Source organism: Suillus paluster, assembly GCF_016628075.1.
Source record: "Suillus paluster strain FC165 chromosome Unknown EDB91scaffold_56, whole genome shotgun sequence".
NCBI classification, from domain to species: Eukaryota; Fungi; Basidiomycota; class Agaricomycetes; order Boletales; family Suillaceae; genus Suillus; species Suillus paluster.
In genome coordinates this window covers 1-20,577 of record NW_024537616.1, presented here as the reverse complement: position 1 = coordinate 20,577, position 20,577 = coordinate 1, and the positions used below count along the sequence as shown (strand labels likewise).

At 45.6% G+C, this 20,577-nt stretch overlaps 3 protein-coding genes across 3 annotated transcripts; 2 read left to right on the top strand and 1 right to left on the bottom strand.

Moving 5' to 3' along the window:
• Positions 1-2,874: 2,874 nt before the first annotated feature.
• EDB91DRAFT_1084594 (uncharacterized protein) lies at positions 2,875-4,178 on the top strand (the record flags this gene model as incomplete). Its single annotated transcript, XM_041315793.1, has 4 exons — positions 2,875-2,976; positions 3,261-3,310; positions 3,565-3,940; positions 3,990-4,178. 4 exons carry the CDS (start codon positions 2,875-2,877, stop codon positions 4,176-4,178), a joined length of 717 nt encoding a protein of 238 aa, XP_041174036.1.
• Positions 4,179-17,190: 13,012 nt separating this feature from the next.
• On the bottom strand, positions 17,191-17,918 carry EDB91DRAFT_1084592 (uncharacterized protein; the record flags this gene model as incomplete). The annotated part of the gene is made up of 2 exons (XM_041315792.1): positions 17,191-17,840; positions 17,909-17,918. The coding sequence occupies 2 exons, from the start codon at positions 17,916-17,918 to the stop codon at positions 17,191-17,193; spliced, it is 660 nt and encodes a 219-aa protein (XP_041174035.1).
• Positions 17,919-19,930: 2,012 nt separating this feature from the next.
• Positions 19,931-20,326, top strand: EDB91DRAFT_1057816 (uncharacterized protein; the record flags this gene model as incomplete). Its single annotated transcript, XM_041314110.1, has 1 exon — positions 19,931-20,326. The coding sequence occupies one exon, from the start codon at positions 19,931-19,933 to the stop codon at positions 20,324-20,326; it is 396 nt and encodes a 131-aa protein (XP_041174034.1).
• Between the last annotated feature and the right edge of the window lie 251 nt (positions 20,327-20,577).

The window sequence follows — 20,577 nt, the reverse complement described above, 5'->3', positions numbered from 1 at the left end:
GTGCTGCCCTTAGCCGAGTATGTGCCCCAAATTTGGAGCGGGTCCGATGATAGGACAAGTGGACTGCTTAGGTCCGCTTTGAGGGTTGGGAGGTAAGAGCTACTAGCGGTGGGCTGACTAGGAGCGGAGTGGAGAAGGCAGGGAGTGATGCGGAGGGTGGATAGGAGCAGGGGGAATGTTTGGTAGGAGTGGGGAAGGTGGAGGATAATGTGGAGGATGGAAAAGGGTCAGAGGGCAATATTGAAAGGGGCGGAGAAATAAGGGGGAAACTTAGAGCACAGCTCTAAGTCGGAGCAGAGGGTCGGAAGGTGACAACAAGTTGAAACTTGTGTCCAGAGGAGGCAAGGTCCTACTGAGAATTCTCACAAGTAGTAACTGCAAGAAGACAAGTAATATTAAGACTGAGGAAAATATCTAAGTACATGATATGTTATATATTTCTATGTATGAGGCAGTGATCAGGATAACTATGTTGTAAAGCTATGTACCAAGGATATAATTTGTAAGTACTTACACAGGTGAAGACATAAGTCAGAGTGGATATCAATATGTACACATCGGATTAGTGATCGAGCGGTAAAAGGAATTACTGGTGATCCAGGAGTAAGGGTCTATGTACCAAAGAGGAAAGTATATATCTAAAAGGGGAAAGCGGTTCCAGTTGAATGGAGGTGTTTTATGGAAGGGGACTGGTTGGGCAGTCGAGCGGAAGCATAGGGGCGGATGTGGATGATGATTGGACGGAGCGGAGAATGGATGGAGTGGAGGTGGTTGGAAAGCGGAGCGGATATTGATATTAGAGTGGTTGGATCAGGTATATGACAGGAGTCAATCCCCTAGGTCGGCAAACAGGAGTTTTGACTCAGGCTAAGCCAAAGTCAAAGGACAGAAGAGCAGGGCTTAGAAAAAGTAATATTCAGACTGAGTCTCTACAGACAAATGTACATATGTTTATATACTCCAAGTGATGAGCATAGAATAGCAGAAGGCTATGTGCTGAGTGTACAGGATTACAATAGGATGACTGAGACATACGAGAATAAGGCTCAGGGAACAGTATGTACGCGACAGATCAGAATCGCTAGGGTATAGGGATTACCGGTGTAGGGAGTATCCCTATGCTAGGCTCGTATCCACCGCTTTTCCGATGCATCAGGTGTCCATCCAATGTCCATCCGACACCTATCCATTCCATCCAATACCCATCCGCTTTTTGGATGACATGCAGATACCTTCGGATCTCCCCCTATAGCTCCCGCATCCACCGCATCTGTCCTGTCCAAGTCCATTCTACCTCATTGGTATGTACTCACACGCATTTCCTTGTTACTGACTGAACACAGACATATCCTCTCACACTCCACTATTTTCCAGATAGCTTATGGCACAGTCTAGACTCGCTACCTATACCAAGTGTTCCTTGAAAATACTGTACCCTATAAGCACAGAAGTTTTCAAAAAATACTTACTTCATGTAACTTCCTCCCACTTTTCCTGCACCTTACCAGAAGATTGCTTTGACTTATACCCACTATCCATCCAACCTTTAATGAACTTCCTTTGACTTTGATTCGCATCCTGTCCGATCCGCAAGTATCATCCGCTCTATCTGACAAATCCATACATTTCGCATCCTATCCGTTTCATCCGCTTTTGCAGATCCTTCATCCTATAGGGTCACTTTAGACAGAGACTAGTGTTTCCCCAGTAGCAATCCCCTTAAGAGTTGAACATGCTTGTTTCCAAGCAAGGCAGCAGGCAGCAAAGACCCAACTTTGTAGTAGATCGAATTCTCGCTACTGCACTTGTTGTTCACACACTGGTGATCCAAAAAGCGGAACTATGATACTAAACGGGGATAGGACCAGTTGAGTGGTTCCTAGTCTAGGAGTGGACCAGTGAGGCAGTCAGACGGACTAATAGTTGGGTGGGATAAGACAAGCAGAACCGAGCAGGTCGGAAAAGCGGAGGGAGTAGGAGTAGGAGTAGGATCGGGTGGACCGATAGGGCAGAGGAGCGGAACCCTAGATAGGGTCGGATGGAAGGGGTATAATGTCAGAGGACATAGGGGTAGTGTCAGAAGAGCGGAACAGGGTCAGGCAGAGATAGCAGGGCTAATCCTGCTGAGATGCACTTTGTGCATTGTTGGAAAAGGAGGAATGGAGCAGACAGGGAAACAGGGGGTCGGACCAGGGGTGGGGATGTTCACAGGTGGTGTTGGAGGTGCTTGGATCCGGTATATGACACTACTGAATCCTTTGTGTGCTATGGCCAGCGCCTTCTCCCATTGTCCCAAGTTTCACTTACTTACAAGATCACTCAAACTATTTAGCTATCGCCGTTTCAACTCATTACCTCAGACATTTGCCTTCGCGTGCACAATCTGAGGTAAGACACTTAGTTCTTTACTTATATTTCACCTTTAATTACATCACACAGAGTGTCTGTCTATTACAGACCTGCGTGATTGTATTAATCCTTTAGGTTATGAGCCCTGAGCTCGATTAGCCTTATGTCTCACGTTTTCACTGCTGAAACCTGTGCATTCACGATGTCTACTACTGTGCCCATCACTATGGATACTCTGCCTACCAATGTGCCCAGACTCAATATTAAAGGCACTAATTGGGCGATATTCTCTTTGTGCTTCTAGATCGCTATTGAAGCCAAGGAACTGTGGAAACAGTTTGACAGGACTAACCCCAAACCCGTCAGACTATCCCAGATGTTCGGAGGAACAACCACTGTATCCCCCCCTGACCCCATCACACTCGCCAGTGGCAGAAACACGAGAACCTTGCCAAACACTTGCTTACCCAACGTATCCCTGACTCTACTGCGTTACGTGTATGGAATTTGCCTGATGTTGTTGCAATGTGGAAGGAAATTGTGCACGAATACACTGAGAAAGGTGCCTATGCGCAGACCGATCTTCACACAAAATTTCTAGAGTTGAAGTGTCCAGGCGGAGGAGACGTACGCACATTCCTCGATGAGCTATGTGCAAAGTGTGATGAGCTGTCAGCAGTAGGAGTCCAGATAGAAGAAAAACCACCTTGCCAGTTTTGCCTCTGGGCAACTCGCCACTGCTTGTCTCTACAGTCTGACCAAGAGCATCGACCCGGATATTCTCATCTCACTAATTATTGAGGAGTCCGAATGCTGTGGCAGAAAAGATCCTCGCATGACACACAGCAGTAACAATGCTCGCGCTCATGGCGCTGATGAGGCCATGGCAGTCACTGACTTGACATTTTGAGGTCATGGAGGGAGGGGAGGAAATAGAGGCTTCCATTGAGGTGGAAGAGGTGTGAGCAGTAGACCATACCCACCATGCTGGAACTGCGGTTCCCAAGAGCATTTTAAAGCTCGCTGCCCTGAACCCGAGAAACCATTGGGCAGCAATGTCGGTAACAGAGGCTCTGCTAACGCAACAGCAGAAGATGACTCCAAAGACAATGCTGTGTTTGCTGTCAACTCTGAATCCTCCTGCTCCATCCTGAATCTTCTTTCCATCGAATCATCAGATGACAATGCTGAAGAATGAGCAAGCTTTGTCACTAGCAACAAAGATTGGTTCTCAGAAATAGATGAGGATGACCTACCGCAAATCAGCGACTGGGAGATAGAATTAGCAGCCCCTCACAGTGGAAGCGACACAGATAGCCTCATGGAAACAGCTGCCGAAGTTACCGTTGGACAAAAAGAGGGCACCATTGTTGAACTTTACGACTCTGGTACAATGAGACACATCTCCCCATATTGCAAGCAGTTTAAAACTCTCACCTCCATCCTGTCTAAGTTGTTCGCAGCCGCAAACCAGCAATGTTTCAATGCCACTGGCATCGGAGAGCTTGTTATTGAAGTACCAAATGGAATGGATGTTTCGAAACTAACACTCACTGAAGTGCTCTACTCTCCCGCTGTTGGCTATACCCTTGTATTGATCGGCTGCCTCAATGAGCTCGGATACTCCGTTACCTTTGCAGATGGTACCTGCATCATTCGAGACCCCAGTGAGGAAGTCATTGGACAAATCCCCAAGTCTGGGCATGGGCTCTATTGCATTGTTCATCAAACCAATGACAACTGCACAAACACTGCAGTGGAGACTATTACGGTCATGGAACTTCACAAATGCATGGGGCACATTGCCCCATCCGTTGCACATCGCCTAGCTGAAAACAGACTTGTCTCTGGCATTAGAGTTGATCTATCCTTGGGTGAAACCATGTTCTGTGAGTCATGCATGTATGCCAAGGCAACATGCAAGCCTATAGCCAAAGCCCAAGAGGGTGAGCAAGCCAAAGACTTCGTGGAAGAAGTTCACACCAACCTATGGGGTCCGGCGCCTGTCGCAACCTTGGGAGGACGAAGCTACTACATCAGCTTCACTGACGACAAGACAAGACTCACCTATTTGCACCTACTCTGCCGCAAAAGCGATGCCTTCGATGCCTATAAAGACTTCGAAGCATGGTGCAAGACCCAGCATGGCGCCGCGGTCAAAACACTGCACTCTGACCGTGGAGGAGAGTATCTGGGTAAAGCCTTTAGCATGCATCTCAAGGCCACCGGCACCAAACAAAAACTCACCATTCATGACACACCACAGCACAATGGTGTAGCCAAAAGGCTGAACAGAACCCTGCTGGAGAAGGTTCGCACCATGCTACACAATAGCAGACTCCCATGCAATCTGTGGGGAAAAGCCGTCTGTCATGCCGTCTGGTTGAAAAACCATACACCCACCAAAGCGCTCAATGGCGACACCCCTCTCGAAGCTGCTATGGGTAGCAAACCCGATCTTCGACGACTCTGTCCTTGGGGATCTCGCATCTGGGTACGTGTTGAGGGCAGAGGAAAGCTGAGCAGACGAGTTGCTGAAGGACGATGGGTTGGCATTGATGATGGTAGTGAAAACGGGTGCAGGGTATACTGGCCCGATAAGCACTCGGTCTCTGTCGAGCACAATGTCTATTGGGATACATCTAACACAGAGTCGTTATTTTGCGAGGGGGAGGAAGATGACAATGTACCTAACGCGATGATAACGCCTCCACCACAGACCCCTGCAGCAACACCCAGCAAGCCATTAACCATCCCACAGACTCCTAAAGTTCACCCCCCTTCCAAGATTCCAACCCTTTCAAATTTGCCGATACTTGAGATGGTTGCTAAACAGGTCAGAAAACCAAGTCAGTGAGTACTGGACATCATCAAAGATACAGGTACAGTACCTAAGGGCATCCAGTTACCAAAGACTGCTGAAGAAGCAAGGAATAAGGGGGAGAATGCCATAGAGCAACTCTTGGCCATCCTTGAAGACAAAGACAATGAACTTTGCTCCCTCAACCATGCACTGGTGATTGGAGAGAAGATCGCTGAAGCAGAGGCCCTTGAACCAAGCATGTTGGCCGAAGCAAAGCGTCGCCCAGACTGGGCGCAGTGGGAGGAAGGTATAAGAGAAGAGTTAGCAACTCTGCAAATGGCTGGAACTTGGGAACTCACAGACTTACCTGCAGGAGCTAACCTTGTAGGGTCTAAATGGGTCTTTCGTGCAAAGAAAGACACCGCAGGCAATGTGGTTCGCCACAAAGCCCGCCTTGTCGCTCAAGGCTTCTCCCAGGTACCCAGCATTGATTTCTTCGACACATATGCACCCGTTGCAAACCTATCCTCTATCAGGACAGTCCTCGCCCTATCTGCACGCCTTAACCTAGAACTTCATCAAATTGATATCAAAGGAGCATACTTGAATGGTAAACTCACTGATGATGAAGTAATCTATATGCACCGGCCTCCAGGCTTTGAATCCGCCGAGCACCTGAATCCAGTCTATCGCCTTCACAAGACCTTGTATGGTTTGAAACAGAGCGGCAGGCGCTGGTACCAGAGACTTGTGGAAATTTTGGTGGAAAAGTTAGGTTTTACACAGTGCACTGTTGACCAAGCCGTCTTCTATAGGAGGAAGAGGAATGAGGAGCACACTATTGTCGTTGTGCATGTTGACAACTGCACACTCGCAGCCAGGACGATAGAAGAGATAAGCGAGCTGAAGAACCAAATTAGGAAACATGTGGAAATCACTGACCTCAGTAAACTCCACTGGTTACTCAGAATTGAGGTCACATGAAACCGCGATGAGCGCACTATCTCTTTGTCACAATGGTCCTATATCGACTCCATCATCCGTCGCTTCAGTTTCGACGATCTCAAACCCGTCTCCAATCCTATGGAGCCCAGCACTAGACTGCATTCCAGTCAGTCTCCTTCCACAGGTGCTGAATTTGCAGCTATGCACCATGTCCCCTACCAAGAAGCAATCAGCTCCCTCATGTATGCATCGCTCGGAACACAACCTGACATCTCTTACGCTGTGACAACAGTCTCTTGTTTCTCTGGGAACCCTGGAATGGCTCATTGGGATGCTGTCAGACGCATCTATTGGTATCTTCTAGGGACAAAAGACTTGAGGTTGACCTATGGTGGTATTCAGGGAGTGTTAATAGGATATGCTGATGTGGATGGAAGCATGGCAGAGGACAGAAGGGCGATTTCGGGGTACACATTCCTAATTGATGGTGGAGCAGTCTCATGGTCATCCAAACAACAAAGTATCGTGTCCCTTTCAACTACAGAAAGCGAGTATGTTGCAGTAACCCATGCCACCAAAGAAGTGTTATGGCTCCGTTCGCTCATTGGCGAGTTATTTACCCCCATCACTACTCCCACCATACTGTTCTCTGATAACCAATCTGCTATTGCCCTCACTAAGGACCACCAATATCACACTCACACCAAACATATTGATATTTGTTTCCATTTTATCTGCTGGGTCATCGACAATGAAAACTTCGACTCATTTATTGCCCTACTGCGGACATGAGAGCAGACATGCTGACGAAAGCCTTGCCTTCACCAAAAGTCAAGCACTTTGCTGTAGAACTTGGACTGCGTTCGCCTTGAGGGGGAGTGTTGGAATTGAGCAAGTGCGCCTGCAGCCATGGCACTCCATTATTCGTTTGTATCTTCTGATTGGTTGAGCTTATCGAATCGTATGTTTCTATTTTTTGGTCTTGTTATTCACTTTCGCTTTTGTACCTACTGAATCCTTTGTGTGCTATGGCCAGCACCTTCTCCCATTGTCCCAAGTTTCACTTACTTACAAGATCACTCAAACTATTTAGCTATCGCTGTTTCAACTCATTACCTCAGATTTTTGCCTTTGCATGCACGATCTGAGGTAAGACACTTAGTTCTTTACTTATATTTCACCTTTACTTACATTGCACAGAGTGTCTGTCTATTACAGGTGAATATAATAGATGTTTGCCTTTGTGTGCACGATCTGAGAGTGTCTGTCTATTACAGACCCGCATGATTGTATTAATCCTTTATATATATGCCAAACTACTACTTATATATGAAGGGGGAGCTACTGTGGTATGGTGGTGAAGCTGCAGAGAGGTGTGAGAATAATTATAATTGTGGGGTATACCATATTAGGTGATGTTTTTGGTGTTGTGGAGTAATTCCCACACTGTGTGGCTGAAAATGCGAAAATGAAAAGTGTGAGAAGAATGCAGAGGCCTGTGAGAAGGTGACCAAAACAGGATATGGTTTATTGACTGGCAAAGATATAATATTTTTAATATCAAGCTGGCACTCAAGTTATGAAACCCTCCACCTAGTGTACTACTGGTGACTGACTACAAAGTTGACAGGAGTGTGTAGTGACCTGTTACAATTCTGAAATAAATTGGCTCTTAATCTTTTAGAGATCATGTTATGATTTTAGACCCTTCAGTCATTTTCCACATAGAATCATGGACAGCCAGTCACCAGCCAGAGTATATTGAATCAGTGCTGGTCGATGTAGATATATAAATATTAGTATTACTATGAGAATAGTAGCCAGTCTTATACCTACAGGATGTAAAATTCAGCTGGTCAGTCACTGTTTGCTAATTTGCATACCAGTCAGATCATGTCTACAATATGTAGAATCAAGGTTGGCCAGTCATTGGTTTCATAATTGCATACCAGCTGGATAACATCTACAACATGTAGAATCCAGCTGGCTAGTCACTGGTTGCTAAGTTGCATACCAGCTGGATGTCTTCTATGATATGTAGAATCAAGGCTGGTCAGTCATTGGTTTCAGAATTACAGACTGGCCAGCTTGATTCTACATGTTGTAAAATCAAGCCAGCCAGTCAGTGGTTACTAAAAGTTAGTCTGAGACCAAGGACTGGCTAGCCTTTATTCTACATATTGTAGAAGTCATCCAGCTGGTATGCAACTTAGCAACCAATGATCGGCCAGCTGGATCCTATGTGTTGTATATGTCATCCAGCTGGTATGCAATTATAGAACCAATGACCTGCCAGCCTTGATTCTACAACATGTAGAATCAAGCTGGCTGGTATGCAATTTTGAAACTGATGACTGGCCAGTCTTGATTCTACATATTGTAGAAGACATCCAGCCGGTACAAAACTTAGCAACCAGTGACTGGCCAGCTTGATTCTACATGATGTAGAATCAAGCTGGCTGGTATGCAATTCTGAAATCAATGACTGGCCAGCCCTGATTCTACATGTTGTAGATGTCATCTGGCCAGTATGCAATTCTGAAACCAGTGACTGGCCAGCCTTGATTCTACATCCTGTAGGCACAAGGCTAGCCACTACTACTGCTTTCAATCATAGTAATCCTAGTAATTATCTATCTATCTACATCAATACTAATTCTACATACTCTGGCCGGCTGGATTCAACATCCTGTAGCCATAAGGCTAGCTACTTTTTTCATAGTAATACTAATATGCACATATCTACACAAATCCACACTGATTCCACATGCTCTGGCTGGCTGGATTCTACATACTCTGGCCAGTGACCGGCTGGCCATGATTCTATGGCCTTCTGGCACATCTGGGGCCAGGGTTCTATGTGGCAAAATTACTGAAGTATGTGTCGGTTTCACGTACTTATAAGATCATTGGATCTATTTAGTCACTCCGTATTCGAGACGATACCTCAGACATTTGCCTTCGCGCACACGATCTGAGGTAAGATACCTATTTATTACTCACATTCACCTATACTCACTTTCCATAGAGTGTCTACTTGATTTAGGCCCACACAATTGTATTAATCCTTTAGGAGTGTTACCAGGCAGTAGGGTTTTTTTTGCCTTCTTCAGGTTTGTGTTCCCACTATCTCCACTGCCATCATTTGCCCACTTCTTCAACGAAGTTCTGATAGTCTTCTCTTCTAGAGCAGCTTTGGCCTTCCCAGTCATTTTGATAACTTGTTTGGCTGTGGCTGCAAAGGTGAGCTGCATGATGGGCAGTACTAGTAGGTGATGAAGGTTTGCGAGTGTCATGCATTGGTCATGCAGGACATTTATATTTATCTTTAGAGTTTGACAGTTTCTTTAGAGTTTGACAGTTTCTTTAGAGTTTGACAGTTTTCAACTTGTTTAAGTAGTCGAAATATATTCAGATGCCGCACCCATTTTTATTGATACCCATACCCGTGCAGTACCCTAGTACCCAGACAGCAAGAGAATCCCAAGATAACGGAAGAGGTATACAATCTATGAAACATCACCCAAGACAGATAATTTGAAACTCTGCTTATGACTGCAATAGAAGGATCAAGAGCAACAACAACATTTACTATGAGTTGCTTACAATGTGCATTTTTGTTAAACGCGGTTTGTAAGGCTTGATTGAGTTCTAAGGGGAATCAACTTGGTGAGATGCGATTGAGGAGAAGGGGTTTGTTATGAGAGTAGATAGCAGCAAGAAGACTAGAGATCAGATGGTGATGCAAACAGAGACTTTGGCTTTGATGGAACATTCAGACGGCTGCAAGAGTGTAGATCACTAAGAGGGAATCAATTGACTGGGTAAACAAGAGATACATGCGGATTTATATATGGCGAGAGAACGGGCAAAGCGCTGTCAAAGCGCAAGTGGCGTCGTCAAAGCATAAGTACAAAGAATGAATGGGGGCTTGTGATGATAGATAAAGACAAAGGTTAATAGTGTGAATACGTGAAATGTTACACCGAAGTATAACACAGGCAAACAATAGTCAATAAGACCAAAGGTCTGTCGATACATTCAAGACAACAGTCTTAAGAACGTCCAAGTCAAGTCAAGGCTAAGTACCGAAGAGGTAACTTAGAGTCAAGTCAGATGTTTCAGAGGAAAACCAGTGTAGGTTAAGCTGAAGAATCAGTGTCACCTAGCCAGGGTTTATATAGTATACTGGGTACAGGGTATGACGTAATAATAAGGTATGTATCAGTAAGCACATGCGTAAGCAATGAGGCGTCTGAGTAATACCGAACTAAATATAGCATGATAAGAGACATGCGTAGTAAGCGTGGATCAAGGGAAAAAGAAGCAAGATAAGCACAGCCATAACATCACCCCCTTCTTACGTGGAAAGTCCCAGACTTTCACTCAAGACCATGATGCCGATCGTCCTCGGTCCCTCCTAGCCCATCTAGGGCCTCAAAGAAACCTCTTTCCTCCATAAGGATCAACTGTCAATTGTTGAAGCTTCTCTTTGATGTCTCGGATGCTATAGTCGAGTGAGAAGAGTTCTTCTTCTCTGTACTCAGCATTATGCCTTTCCAAGGTATTCTCGAGACGATCTCTGAGATGATAGAGGTCGTAGAGGGCGTTAAGCTGCGGGTTCGGTGTCGATGGCGTCTTTGATAGGGTTCTTGAAAAGTTTGGATGACAGCATGATTCTACGACGAAGTCTACGATCTTCAAGATCGGACAGGTAGGGGTCAGTCGCTACTCTCCAAGGAGCTGCTCGTCGACGAGCTGCAACACGCTCACAGTTATGGATGGTGGTAGGGCTAGCAGGAGTGTTGATGAACGTGGGGATGACTGGTTCGTTAAATATTTGGTATGGGGACGATTGTCCAGAGGGCAGCAATGGAGATGTCAGACGATGGGGTTCAGGAGAATTTCTCTGACTGATAGTCATGTAATGAGGACAGTGGAGAGAAGACGGGGAATCTAAGGTTGGGAATGGGGACATTCGGGGCGCTGTTGTGCGTGATGATGAGGTTTATATCCTCGTCATTGGAGGAGATATAGTTACGTCCACCGGTAGAGGGCATGGTCTGAATGGCTTGGTGATGATAGTTCGAGTTGAGAGGGGAATAAGTCGATGTGCCTGCTTATATCTGTTCAAGATTTCAGCGGAGTTGGCTAATTCAGATTCCGATAGCCATTCATTATCGGCTGATGGGTAACCTTTCCATTTGACAAGGAAGCGTCGTCGTGAGAGAGTTCCTTTATGTCTGAGGATAGCTTCTACCTCGTGTTCTTCTTCTCCATCAATTAGGTCAGGAGGTGGTGCAATGGGAAATTTGGACCGTGTTCTTCATTTTCTCGATAAGGAGTGAGAAGTGCTGCGTGGAATACTGGGTGAACACACCATTGGTTCGGAAGCTTTAGGCGGTAAGTGACTGGTCCGAGAACTTCCGAGATAGTGAAAGGTCCTTCTCTTTTGGGTGCTAGTTTCCTATTGGGGTAATTGAGATGAAGGTTCTTTGCTTCTAGCCAAACCTTGTCGCCTTTTTTAAAGGGTGTGAACGATCGAGTGATTCTTTGCCTCATGGTTTGTCTAGTGAGTTCATGTGAAGATAAGGCTTCTTCTCGAGCCTTCTGGAGTTCTGATATTCTCGCTTTGATGGCTGGGAGATCCGATTTCTCGGTAGCCAATGGTAATGCTTGAGGATGGTATCCCATCATGAGATAGAAGGGAGAAGCAGTTACGTGCGGAATGATGTCGGGAGTTGTGGACGAATTCTGCCATGGGAAGTTTTTCTGACCATGAGGTTTGGTCGTTCACACAGAAGATACGGAGATACACTTCTAATTCTTGATTTACTCGTTCTGTTTCTCCATCAGTTTGAGGGTGGAAGGCAGTGGAGAGCGCGATTTTGTATCCGAGAAGTCTTCCTAGTTCTTGTGCGAACTTAGCTGCGAATTGAGGTCCTCTGTCAGAGATAATCTTGTCATAAAGTCCGAAGCAGTGTATAGACGTGTTTGAAGAATACGTCGGCAACTCCTTCTGCATCGATCAGTCTTGTTGCAAGGCGTGAGTACCACCCCCTTCATAAGCCCATGGTCTACCACGACCATGATAGAATCAAAGCCATTAGATGGAGGGAGGTCAACAATGAGGTCGACCGAGCACTGAGCAAAGGGGCGGGATGAAGTGGGGGCGGGAATAGGGCAAAGAGGTGGCGCTGTCAGGTGAGTATTGACCTTGTTCTGTTGGCAGACGGCACAACCTTCAACGTATTTGCAAATGAAGGTGGGAAGACCGGGCCACCAATAGTCACGAGAGAGGATTTCCTGAGTTTTAAAACGGCCGGGATGGCCGGCAGTGGGAGAGTCATGATGAAGTGAAATCAGTTCTTTACATAAAGGACTGGGGGGAATGTAATTGCGACCTTTGAAAGTGAGAATAGCATCGGAAAATGTCCAATCAGATAGTGCAGTTTTCATAGGGAGGGGTAGGGTGGGATTTGAAAGGGCATCAAGGGTCTGTTGAACTACAGGGTCGACTGAAGATGAGATATGAAGTTTCTCCTGCATGGTGCTGTCAATGAGGTTAATGAACAGCCCGTCAGGTAGGATGGTGACATTGGAGTTGTCTGTGGCATCGGCGGGAATGTGATCAGGTCGGCGGGACAGGGAGTCAGGAACGGAAAGATCTTTGCCTGGTACATGTTGTAACTGTAAATCGAACCGGGAGAGGAAGAGAAGCCAACGGGCCTGTCGACGATTTAATTGTTGCGCTTGGCGGAAGTAGGTCAAGTTCTTATGGTCAGGTCATGACAAGAACTGGAAAAGGGGAACCTTCTAGGTAATGGCGCCAAGCTTCCAAGGCTCGGATGATAGCCAGTAATTCATGGTCGAAGATCTGATAATTCTGTTCTGCAGGGGAAAACGTTTGGGAGAGGTAGGAACAGGGGTGCCAGTCACCATTGGAGTCCTTTTGAAGGAGTACTCCGCCGGTAGCATAAAGAGATGCATCCACGGCAATTGTGAACGGGGTGTCTTTGTCAGGGATAGAAAGTATGGGGGCGGAGAGGAATCGGTTCTTCAGGTCAGTGAACGCTTTATCGCAAGCTGATGACCAATCAAAGATGGAATCTTTCCTTGTGAGATCAATGAGTGGTCGCGCGATAGTAGAATAGTCGGCAATGAATCGTCGATAGAAATTGGCGAACCCCAGGAATGATCGGACATGTTTGACAGTCGTTGGTTGTTCCCATTTGACTACTCCGTCCAATTTGACTTTGTCCATGCAAATCTGTCCTGGACGGATGAGGAGACCAAGGTATTCGACTTCAGTTGTATCGAAGACACATTTTTTGGGTTTGAGAGAGAGTTGGTGATCACGAAGTCATTGTAGTACACGCATTGTGCATTGATGATGGGATTTGAGGTCTTTGGAGAAGATTAAGATATCGTCCATATAAATGACCATCCAACCTTCGTCAATCATGTCCGAGAAGATGTCGTTCATCATTGCTTGGAATGTTGCTGGCGCATTACATAGACCGAAGAACATGACTGTCGGTTCGAAAAGTCCTCTTGATGTCTTGAATGCTGCTTTCCATCTATCTGGACCGTGAATTTTGATGTTGTTGTATCCTGCGCGAACATCCATCTTGGTGAAGATTGTTGCGCCTTTCAACTTGTCGATAAGGTCAGGAATTCGAGGGAGTGGATATGCATCTTTTATGGTTGCATCGTTAAGTCTTCTATAGTCTTGACATGGACGAAGGGAACCGTCTTTCTTTCCTACGAAGAAGAAAGGAGATGCTTGTGGAGATTGAGATGGTACAATAGTTCCTTTTGCCAAGTGTTCGTCTATGAATTCATTCATTGCCTTTTCTTCTGGTGCGGATAACAGGTAGATTTTGCAAGAACGTGGTTCGAAGTCTGGTTTCAGTTTTATCTTGTGGTCAAAGGGTCGAGACGGGGGTAGGGTGTCCATAGCAGCTTTGTCAAAGACATCTTTGTACATATGAAAGACTTTGGGTACAAGTTCTTCAAATGTCTTTGGCTTTTCTTTAGTGTACACTTCTTGTGCTAGTTGTTGAGCGACATTGGCAGCTTTCCGAACAGGAAGTGGGGAGAACATGAATCGGGCAGAGTTGGGGACTTTAGAAATTCTGTTTGTTCGAGACACGAAGGAAAAGGAAGAGGGAATATGTTCCTGAGTGAGTGGTGAATCAAAGTTGATTTTCTCGTATACTCCCACGAATTCTTCTCCTTTGATGTAAGCGATAAGAACTTCGTCATCTTGTAGTTCTTCTATTATTTCTTCTAGGTCTTCTTCTTCGGGTAAAAGTTCCGGTTGTTCCTCGGGAATTTCCTCCACAGGCATATAGGCTTCTTCGTCTATGATTTCTTCTATTCTGGGTTGCATAGAAGCGTGTTTGTTTCTGTCAGAGATAAGGGTTTGAATCATGATTGGGTCTTCTTCTAGCGAGATTTCGCTTTTAGCCCAATCTATAGTTGGATTTTCATTCTTGAGCCATGGAAGTCTGAGGATGATGTCTTCGCCTCCTAAGGAGGTAATAAGGAAGGTGGCGAACATGGTTCGGCCTCCTGCCGAGAAGAATAGATTGCAGGCTTTGTTTATAGTTCCTGCTTTGTTCTTTGTTCCATCCACGTTCCGGACTTCGATTTGTGAGGAGAGATTGTGGGTTGAGAAGTTGTTCTTTTGTACGTATTTCCAGTCAATGAATGTTCCAGCGGCGCCCGAGTCAATTAGGGCAGCTGCTTCAGCGGTTTTATCGGACTTGCAGGATTCAATTGAAATAGGAATGCACATAGAATTCGAATCGCCTACAGAAGATACAATGAGTCCAATAGATGTACTAGGGGTTTCCGACGCCGGTCCGGTCTCCCCATTTAGAAATCCTTCTTAGAAGAAGAAGGTACTTTCGACGCTTTCCAAGCCTTCCAGGCGAGGAACTCCTGATATTCTGTGTCTTGATCGTCTTGTTCGATCTTAGTTTCGCGGACCGGTCGTCCGGCCGGTTTCTGCCAACCAGGGGCAGAGTCTCTGTGGTTGGGGCAATCTTTCATAAGCCCTTTCTTTCCACACTTGAAGCAGAGTCCCTGCTTGCAGCGCCTGTCTTGTTCGGACCGCAAGAGTCGAGCGTTGCGTACTTGAGTGGTTTCTTCTTCGTCTATGTCGACCTTGTCAATGTCCATTGCGTATGGATCATTTTTCTTTGTGAAGCCTCCACTAGAGTTTATGAGTAGCCTTCTAGATTCGTATTCTCTAGCAGCTTCGATCCATTCTTTGATATCTGTGGGCATCTTTTCTCTCATAAGAATTGCTTCCTGGACTTCTTTCTTAAGTCCTTGTCTGAAACACGTTGTTTCGACATCAGAATCTACGCATACGGCTTCTGCCGAGATTCTCTTGAAGTAGGCGATGTATGCCGAAATAGTCGAAGTTTGCTTCGCTTTCATCAGAATGTTGATAGCGGTTAAGGTATCGTTCTTTGGGAAGAACACTGCTTTGAACTAGTGATGAATTCACTCCATTTCCCAAGAGGGTCTGTGGTGTTGTATTTCCTAGTAAGCCATCTGGTGGCCCACTGTTGAGCGTGTCCTTTTTGCATAAAAGACGTTGCAAATGCAATGCATTTTGCATTGCTGTCATAGATTTCTTTATTCACGGTCACGTATGTCATTATGGATGTCCACCAGGCTTTCGCCTGTTTCTGCGAACCATTGAAGATGGCCGGTTTGTTCAGATTTATTTCACCCATTTTCTTAGGTGTTCTAGGTGCGGGTTCAGGTGGTGGAGTCAGGGATCTAGGCGGTGGTGGCAGTGGTGGTTCAGATGGTCCTGGTTGATCAGGTCTGTACCCTTCAAAGTATTCGTTCTTGTCTTGTTGGATAGGAGAACCTGGTTCAGAAAAGTGTTCTTCTTCTTGGTCTGACTCTGAGGAGTATCGTTTTTGTTCTCTATAAGCCACGATGTTTTGTGACGACTACTAGGGTAGCGTCGTCTTGTGATAGAGCTTAACCTTTTGTTACGCCAAAGTATAATGCAGGCAAACAATAGTCAATAAGACCAAAGGTCTGTCGATACGTTCAAGACAACAGTCTTAAGAACGTCCAAGTCAAGTCAAGGCTAAGTACCGAAGAGGTAACTTAGAGTCAAGTCAGATGTTTCAGAGGAAAACCAGCGTAGGTTAAGCTGAAGAATCAGTGTCACCTAGCCAGGGTTTATATAGTATACTGGGTACAGGGTATGACATAATAATAGGTATGTATCAGTAAGCACATGCATAAGCAATGAGGCGTCTGAGTAATACCGAACTAAATATAGCATGATAAGAGACATGTGTAGTAAGCGTGGATCAAGGGAAAAAGAAGCAAGATAAGCACAGCCGTAACATGAAATGATGTAAGTATGGACAGAAAGGAAAACAAAAGAAAAGGCAGTGCATGATATGTCACGGTTGTTGAAGTGTTGACTGAAGCGAGCTTTCATGGTCAAAGGCATAGCCTTTCTTACAGGTTGCTAATGACAGTTCCAGGTGTCGATCAAGCATCTCATTGAGAGAAGCATTGACAAAGAGGGGGAAACTGTCCACATGAAGTCTGGCACTAGTAGCATAGACAATATTGATGTGACTAGGGAGATATGGATCGTTACCATGCGGAGAAGCAAGTAAATCAGTACACACCACACATGCCCATGGACAAATCTGTAACATTCCATCAATAACTGGAAGCGATCGGACATGAGTGCCGAGAGATCATTCTATATAGGTTCTGTGGCGAAGTAGGGTGAGTTATAAAGGATGATGAAAGATGATTGAGTGGAGGAAATATACGGTTGCAGAAGGGTAGACTGTGGTATATGGTAGTACCAGATGCATGCGGGCTCATGCACAGAGTGGAGGGGCTACTGGCATCAGTAAATTCACACATTCATTGGCGTCACTTTTTTTGAGAAGTTAAATCTTATTTACCACTTATTTACATTTATTTAATTGAGCGCGTTAGTCGAAAAGAAGCACATGATAAACAAGCACGATAAGGCACAGATAAGCAATCAAAAGTACATTCATCTATTTCAAGGAACAAAAGTCAAGTTAGTAGTGCAAGTACTCATAACTATGATTTGTCACTACCGAGAATAATTGGGACCAAAGCGGATCCATGTGTTTCTGGATCTTGCGATATGGTGTCCTTGATGAAATATTAGCTATATTACGAGTGATACCAGAAAGAGATGGAAGATGTACTGCTTGTTGCCATGCCCAGTCTCCAGACATGAAATCTTTCCATCGGTGTGTGTTGTCCGATGCATCATATTCATGAAATAGTACATAGTCAATTTCATCCTTGTAGTGAGGGTTAGCAATGATATTGTGCGCAATTGCACGGGGGTCCCTATACCAGACCTTGAATTCATTGTCCATCCACGGTGGGACAACCTCAGGTCGTTCTCCTGAGTATTGAACAGAGAAACACTGCCAAGGGACGTCAGCAAGCTGCGTCACATCTATGACATTGTGCAGATCTTTGTGATCAGCAAATGGAGGGGTGTTGTGGTGTTTCGCGAGAGTCGTGGCCATTAGGTCACACAAGAAATCCAAATTTCTCGCCGACATATGACATTTTTTGAATGCGAACTCTGCTGCCTCAAATTTGATCCTATTGCGATATGGGCTCCAATCATTAGGAGCCTTCAATGGCACAGGAGTCGGAGGGGTGCCATATGGCAGAAATGTCCCATCAGCTGTGCATGGTCGTCCTAAGCGTACATTTGAGTCAAAAACGGAGTACTCAAACTTGAAAGAAACTTACCATTTAACATTATGTGCGATAGCAATGCTTGCTCGCATCAGTGAATTCTGCATCATTGTTTGAATCCTCTTGAATTGGATCAGGGAGTATGGGAGATGATGGCTGGGGTGGAGGTAAAAAATCCGGAGGGGGCAGTGAGAAATCTCAAGGGCAGGAGGGTGAACAAGATGGCTGGGGATGATCCTGAGGGGACGGTCCTGAAACAGGTAAAGTTGGGTGAAGCGAGCGCCTGTGTTGTGTAAGACCTGACTGGTTTTGAAACCAGCGCGAGCATCCTGGAACTGGGCATGGAAGCTGAAGCAGGTGGTGAGCACGACGGGGAGGCATGTGTGCTACGCTAGATGTTGATGAAGGTTTCGAAGGCTAACACATTCAAGGTTTGGGGTGCAACCGTCTGTAATCACCGGTACCAATGTGACAAATTTGATAATGAAGGCCAGATTTGAGGCTTGGACACGAGCAAACTGTACCGAAAAAGCTTTCTACACTGGAAAAGCAGTGGTGAACCTCAGTCTCACTGCGCCAACAAATGAAAACTAGTACTAATGGTGTGGGGAGTGTTAGTAGACTATCTCCTCGTCAGAAAGGTGTTAGTGAACCATGACATTGATGTCTCACAGGCAAAGTGTTGGATTGATAGTATCCAGAGTGCCTGAAAAATGTTAGAGACTCCCAATATTAATGGCAACTGCAGAAGATCGCACTAGTATACTAGTGGGTACGTCAGAGCAAAGTAGGGTCATATGTATGAATTCAGAGTCAGCTTAGGCTACAATTTTTGAAGAATGGTGACAAAACTCACCTTGTTGTCAGCCACCACTGGTTGGGTATGATCTCGAGCCTCCTCCTTCTACACAGGTCCCCCAAGGATATTATGATGCTGATATCTGTCGAGCTGCAGCTCTCGCTCGAACTCCAACATCCCACTCTACCATTCTGGCAACGAGCATCAAGCGCAAACTCGCAGATATGGAGGATGGCCTGACCGATAATGACATGATTGAGGATGACCAGATTGAGGATGACCAGATTGAGGACGACCAGATTGAGGATGACTTCATGGTCAATGATGACTTCATGATTGAGGAAGATACACCTTCGTCCAATGTTGAATTTGTGAGGCACAGCAAGCCTGTGGTGGTCAAGACCAAATCCAAACCAGTGTCCTTGTGGGTCACTTCTGTGGTAGTAAACTTCGGTTATTAATATTCAAATCATACTAACTACAAATTATGTAGACTAATGTTGGTGTCAAACACAAAGCTCCTGTGGCTAAGCAGACAAAGTCTTCCGTCACACATACTCACAGTCTTTCCAGTATCTTGAGTGCTACTTCTGGCGCTGTGTTGAACTTTGTCGAGGTGGAGATCCTCCCCCATTCTGCTTACAGGATCAAAAACCTTCCTGGAGGTTCTTGGGCAGTGGCTAGGTGGAGTGTGGTATTCATCCCTACTCTCATTTTCACGATTGGAGATCAAGATGAGGTCTGGGCTTGGGCTCTTCCCAAGTTGGAGGAAGTTCTCTGCACTACTGTGCAGGACACCTGGGATGTGGTATACAATGACATACCACACAAGGTGACTACTGATGGGCCTGTTATGGCTTTAGTAAGTGATCTTTGATGCAATTCATATCTGATTGTTCTTGTTTTTTCTTAGGCCACCCAGTGGCTATCTGAATGGCGCAATGGCATGGGCACTACCGCTGTCACCACACTCATGCACTTCATGTCATTACAGGATGATGTTCAGACCGACCAAGACCGCGAAGATTTCGCAAACAACTTACTTTTTAAGCTAGGGTTCTTGTATGGTAGCATCATGGAGGACAGACAATTCAAGAAACCCTTTCAGTTGGAACTCCTTGTTCAAGTCCTCGTACAGCACAGGTGTGCTACTTGGGGCGCTATTGATAGCCACAGGAAGGTCATGCACACGAAGGGCACTCTTAGTCTTGCCACTGCAGCAGCATGTATATTCACCCTCTTATCATATCGTGACTAACGTATTTCTTGTATTTCAGATGGAATGTGCCCTCAAGATTATCGGCCATGACAAGATGCTCGTCAGTGAATTGGAAGTCGACAGTAAAGGCAATGCTGTCAAGGTCCCCCACAGTATGAACAAAGCCTCAGACAAGATCAGCAACTCTCGAAAGGCCTTTTTGGACACCAACTTCGGTGTGGCAACCAGGGGCTATATGAAGTCCATCAACCGCCTCGACAAGTCGATCCTCCAGGACATCTGGGGCTGCATGAAGGAGATCGCTGCGAGGAGGCATGGTGCGCCCCCCACTGTGGAAGAAGATTCTGAGGATGAGCGTGCGCTCATCTTCGATACCTGGTACTGTCCTTTTCTGTCATTTTATAGTGTCTCCCAACTGACGGATTTTGGTGCTACTTTCTGTTTTATAGAGTGAGGTACTTGTACTACCCCTTCCTCTCGTCATTCATGTTCATACCATCATCTCTGTTCCCTGCTCGTTTGTTCTCTGTTGCCCGACGAGTCATTGCCGCTGCTGCCAGCATGTACTACGTGTTGCTATTCGCTTTGTCACGCATGTTGAATGTCTCATTTTCGCTACTTACCAGTACTTTCATATTGCTTTCTCTCCTTTTTGTCTCGCTTAACATACTTGTCACTGGAAATGCAATGATATACGGCTATTTT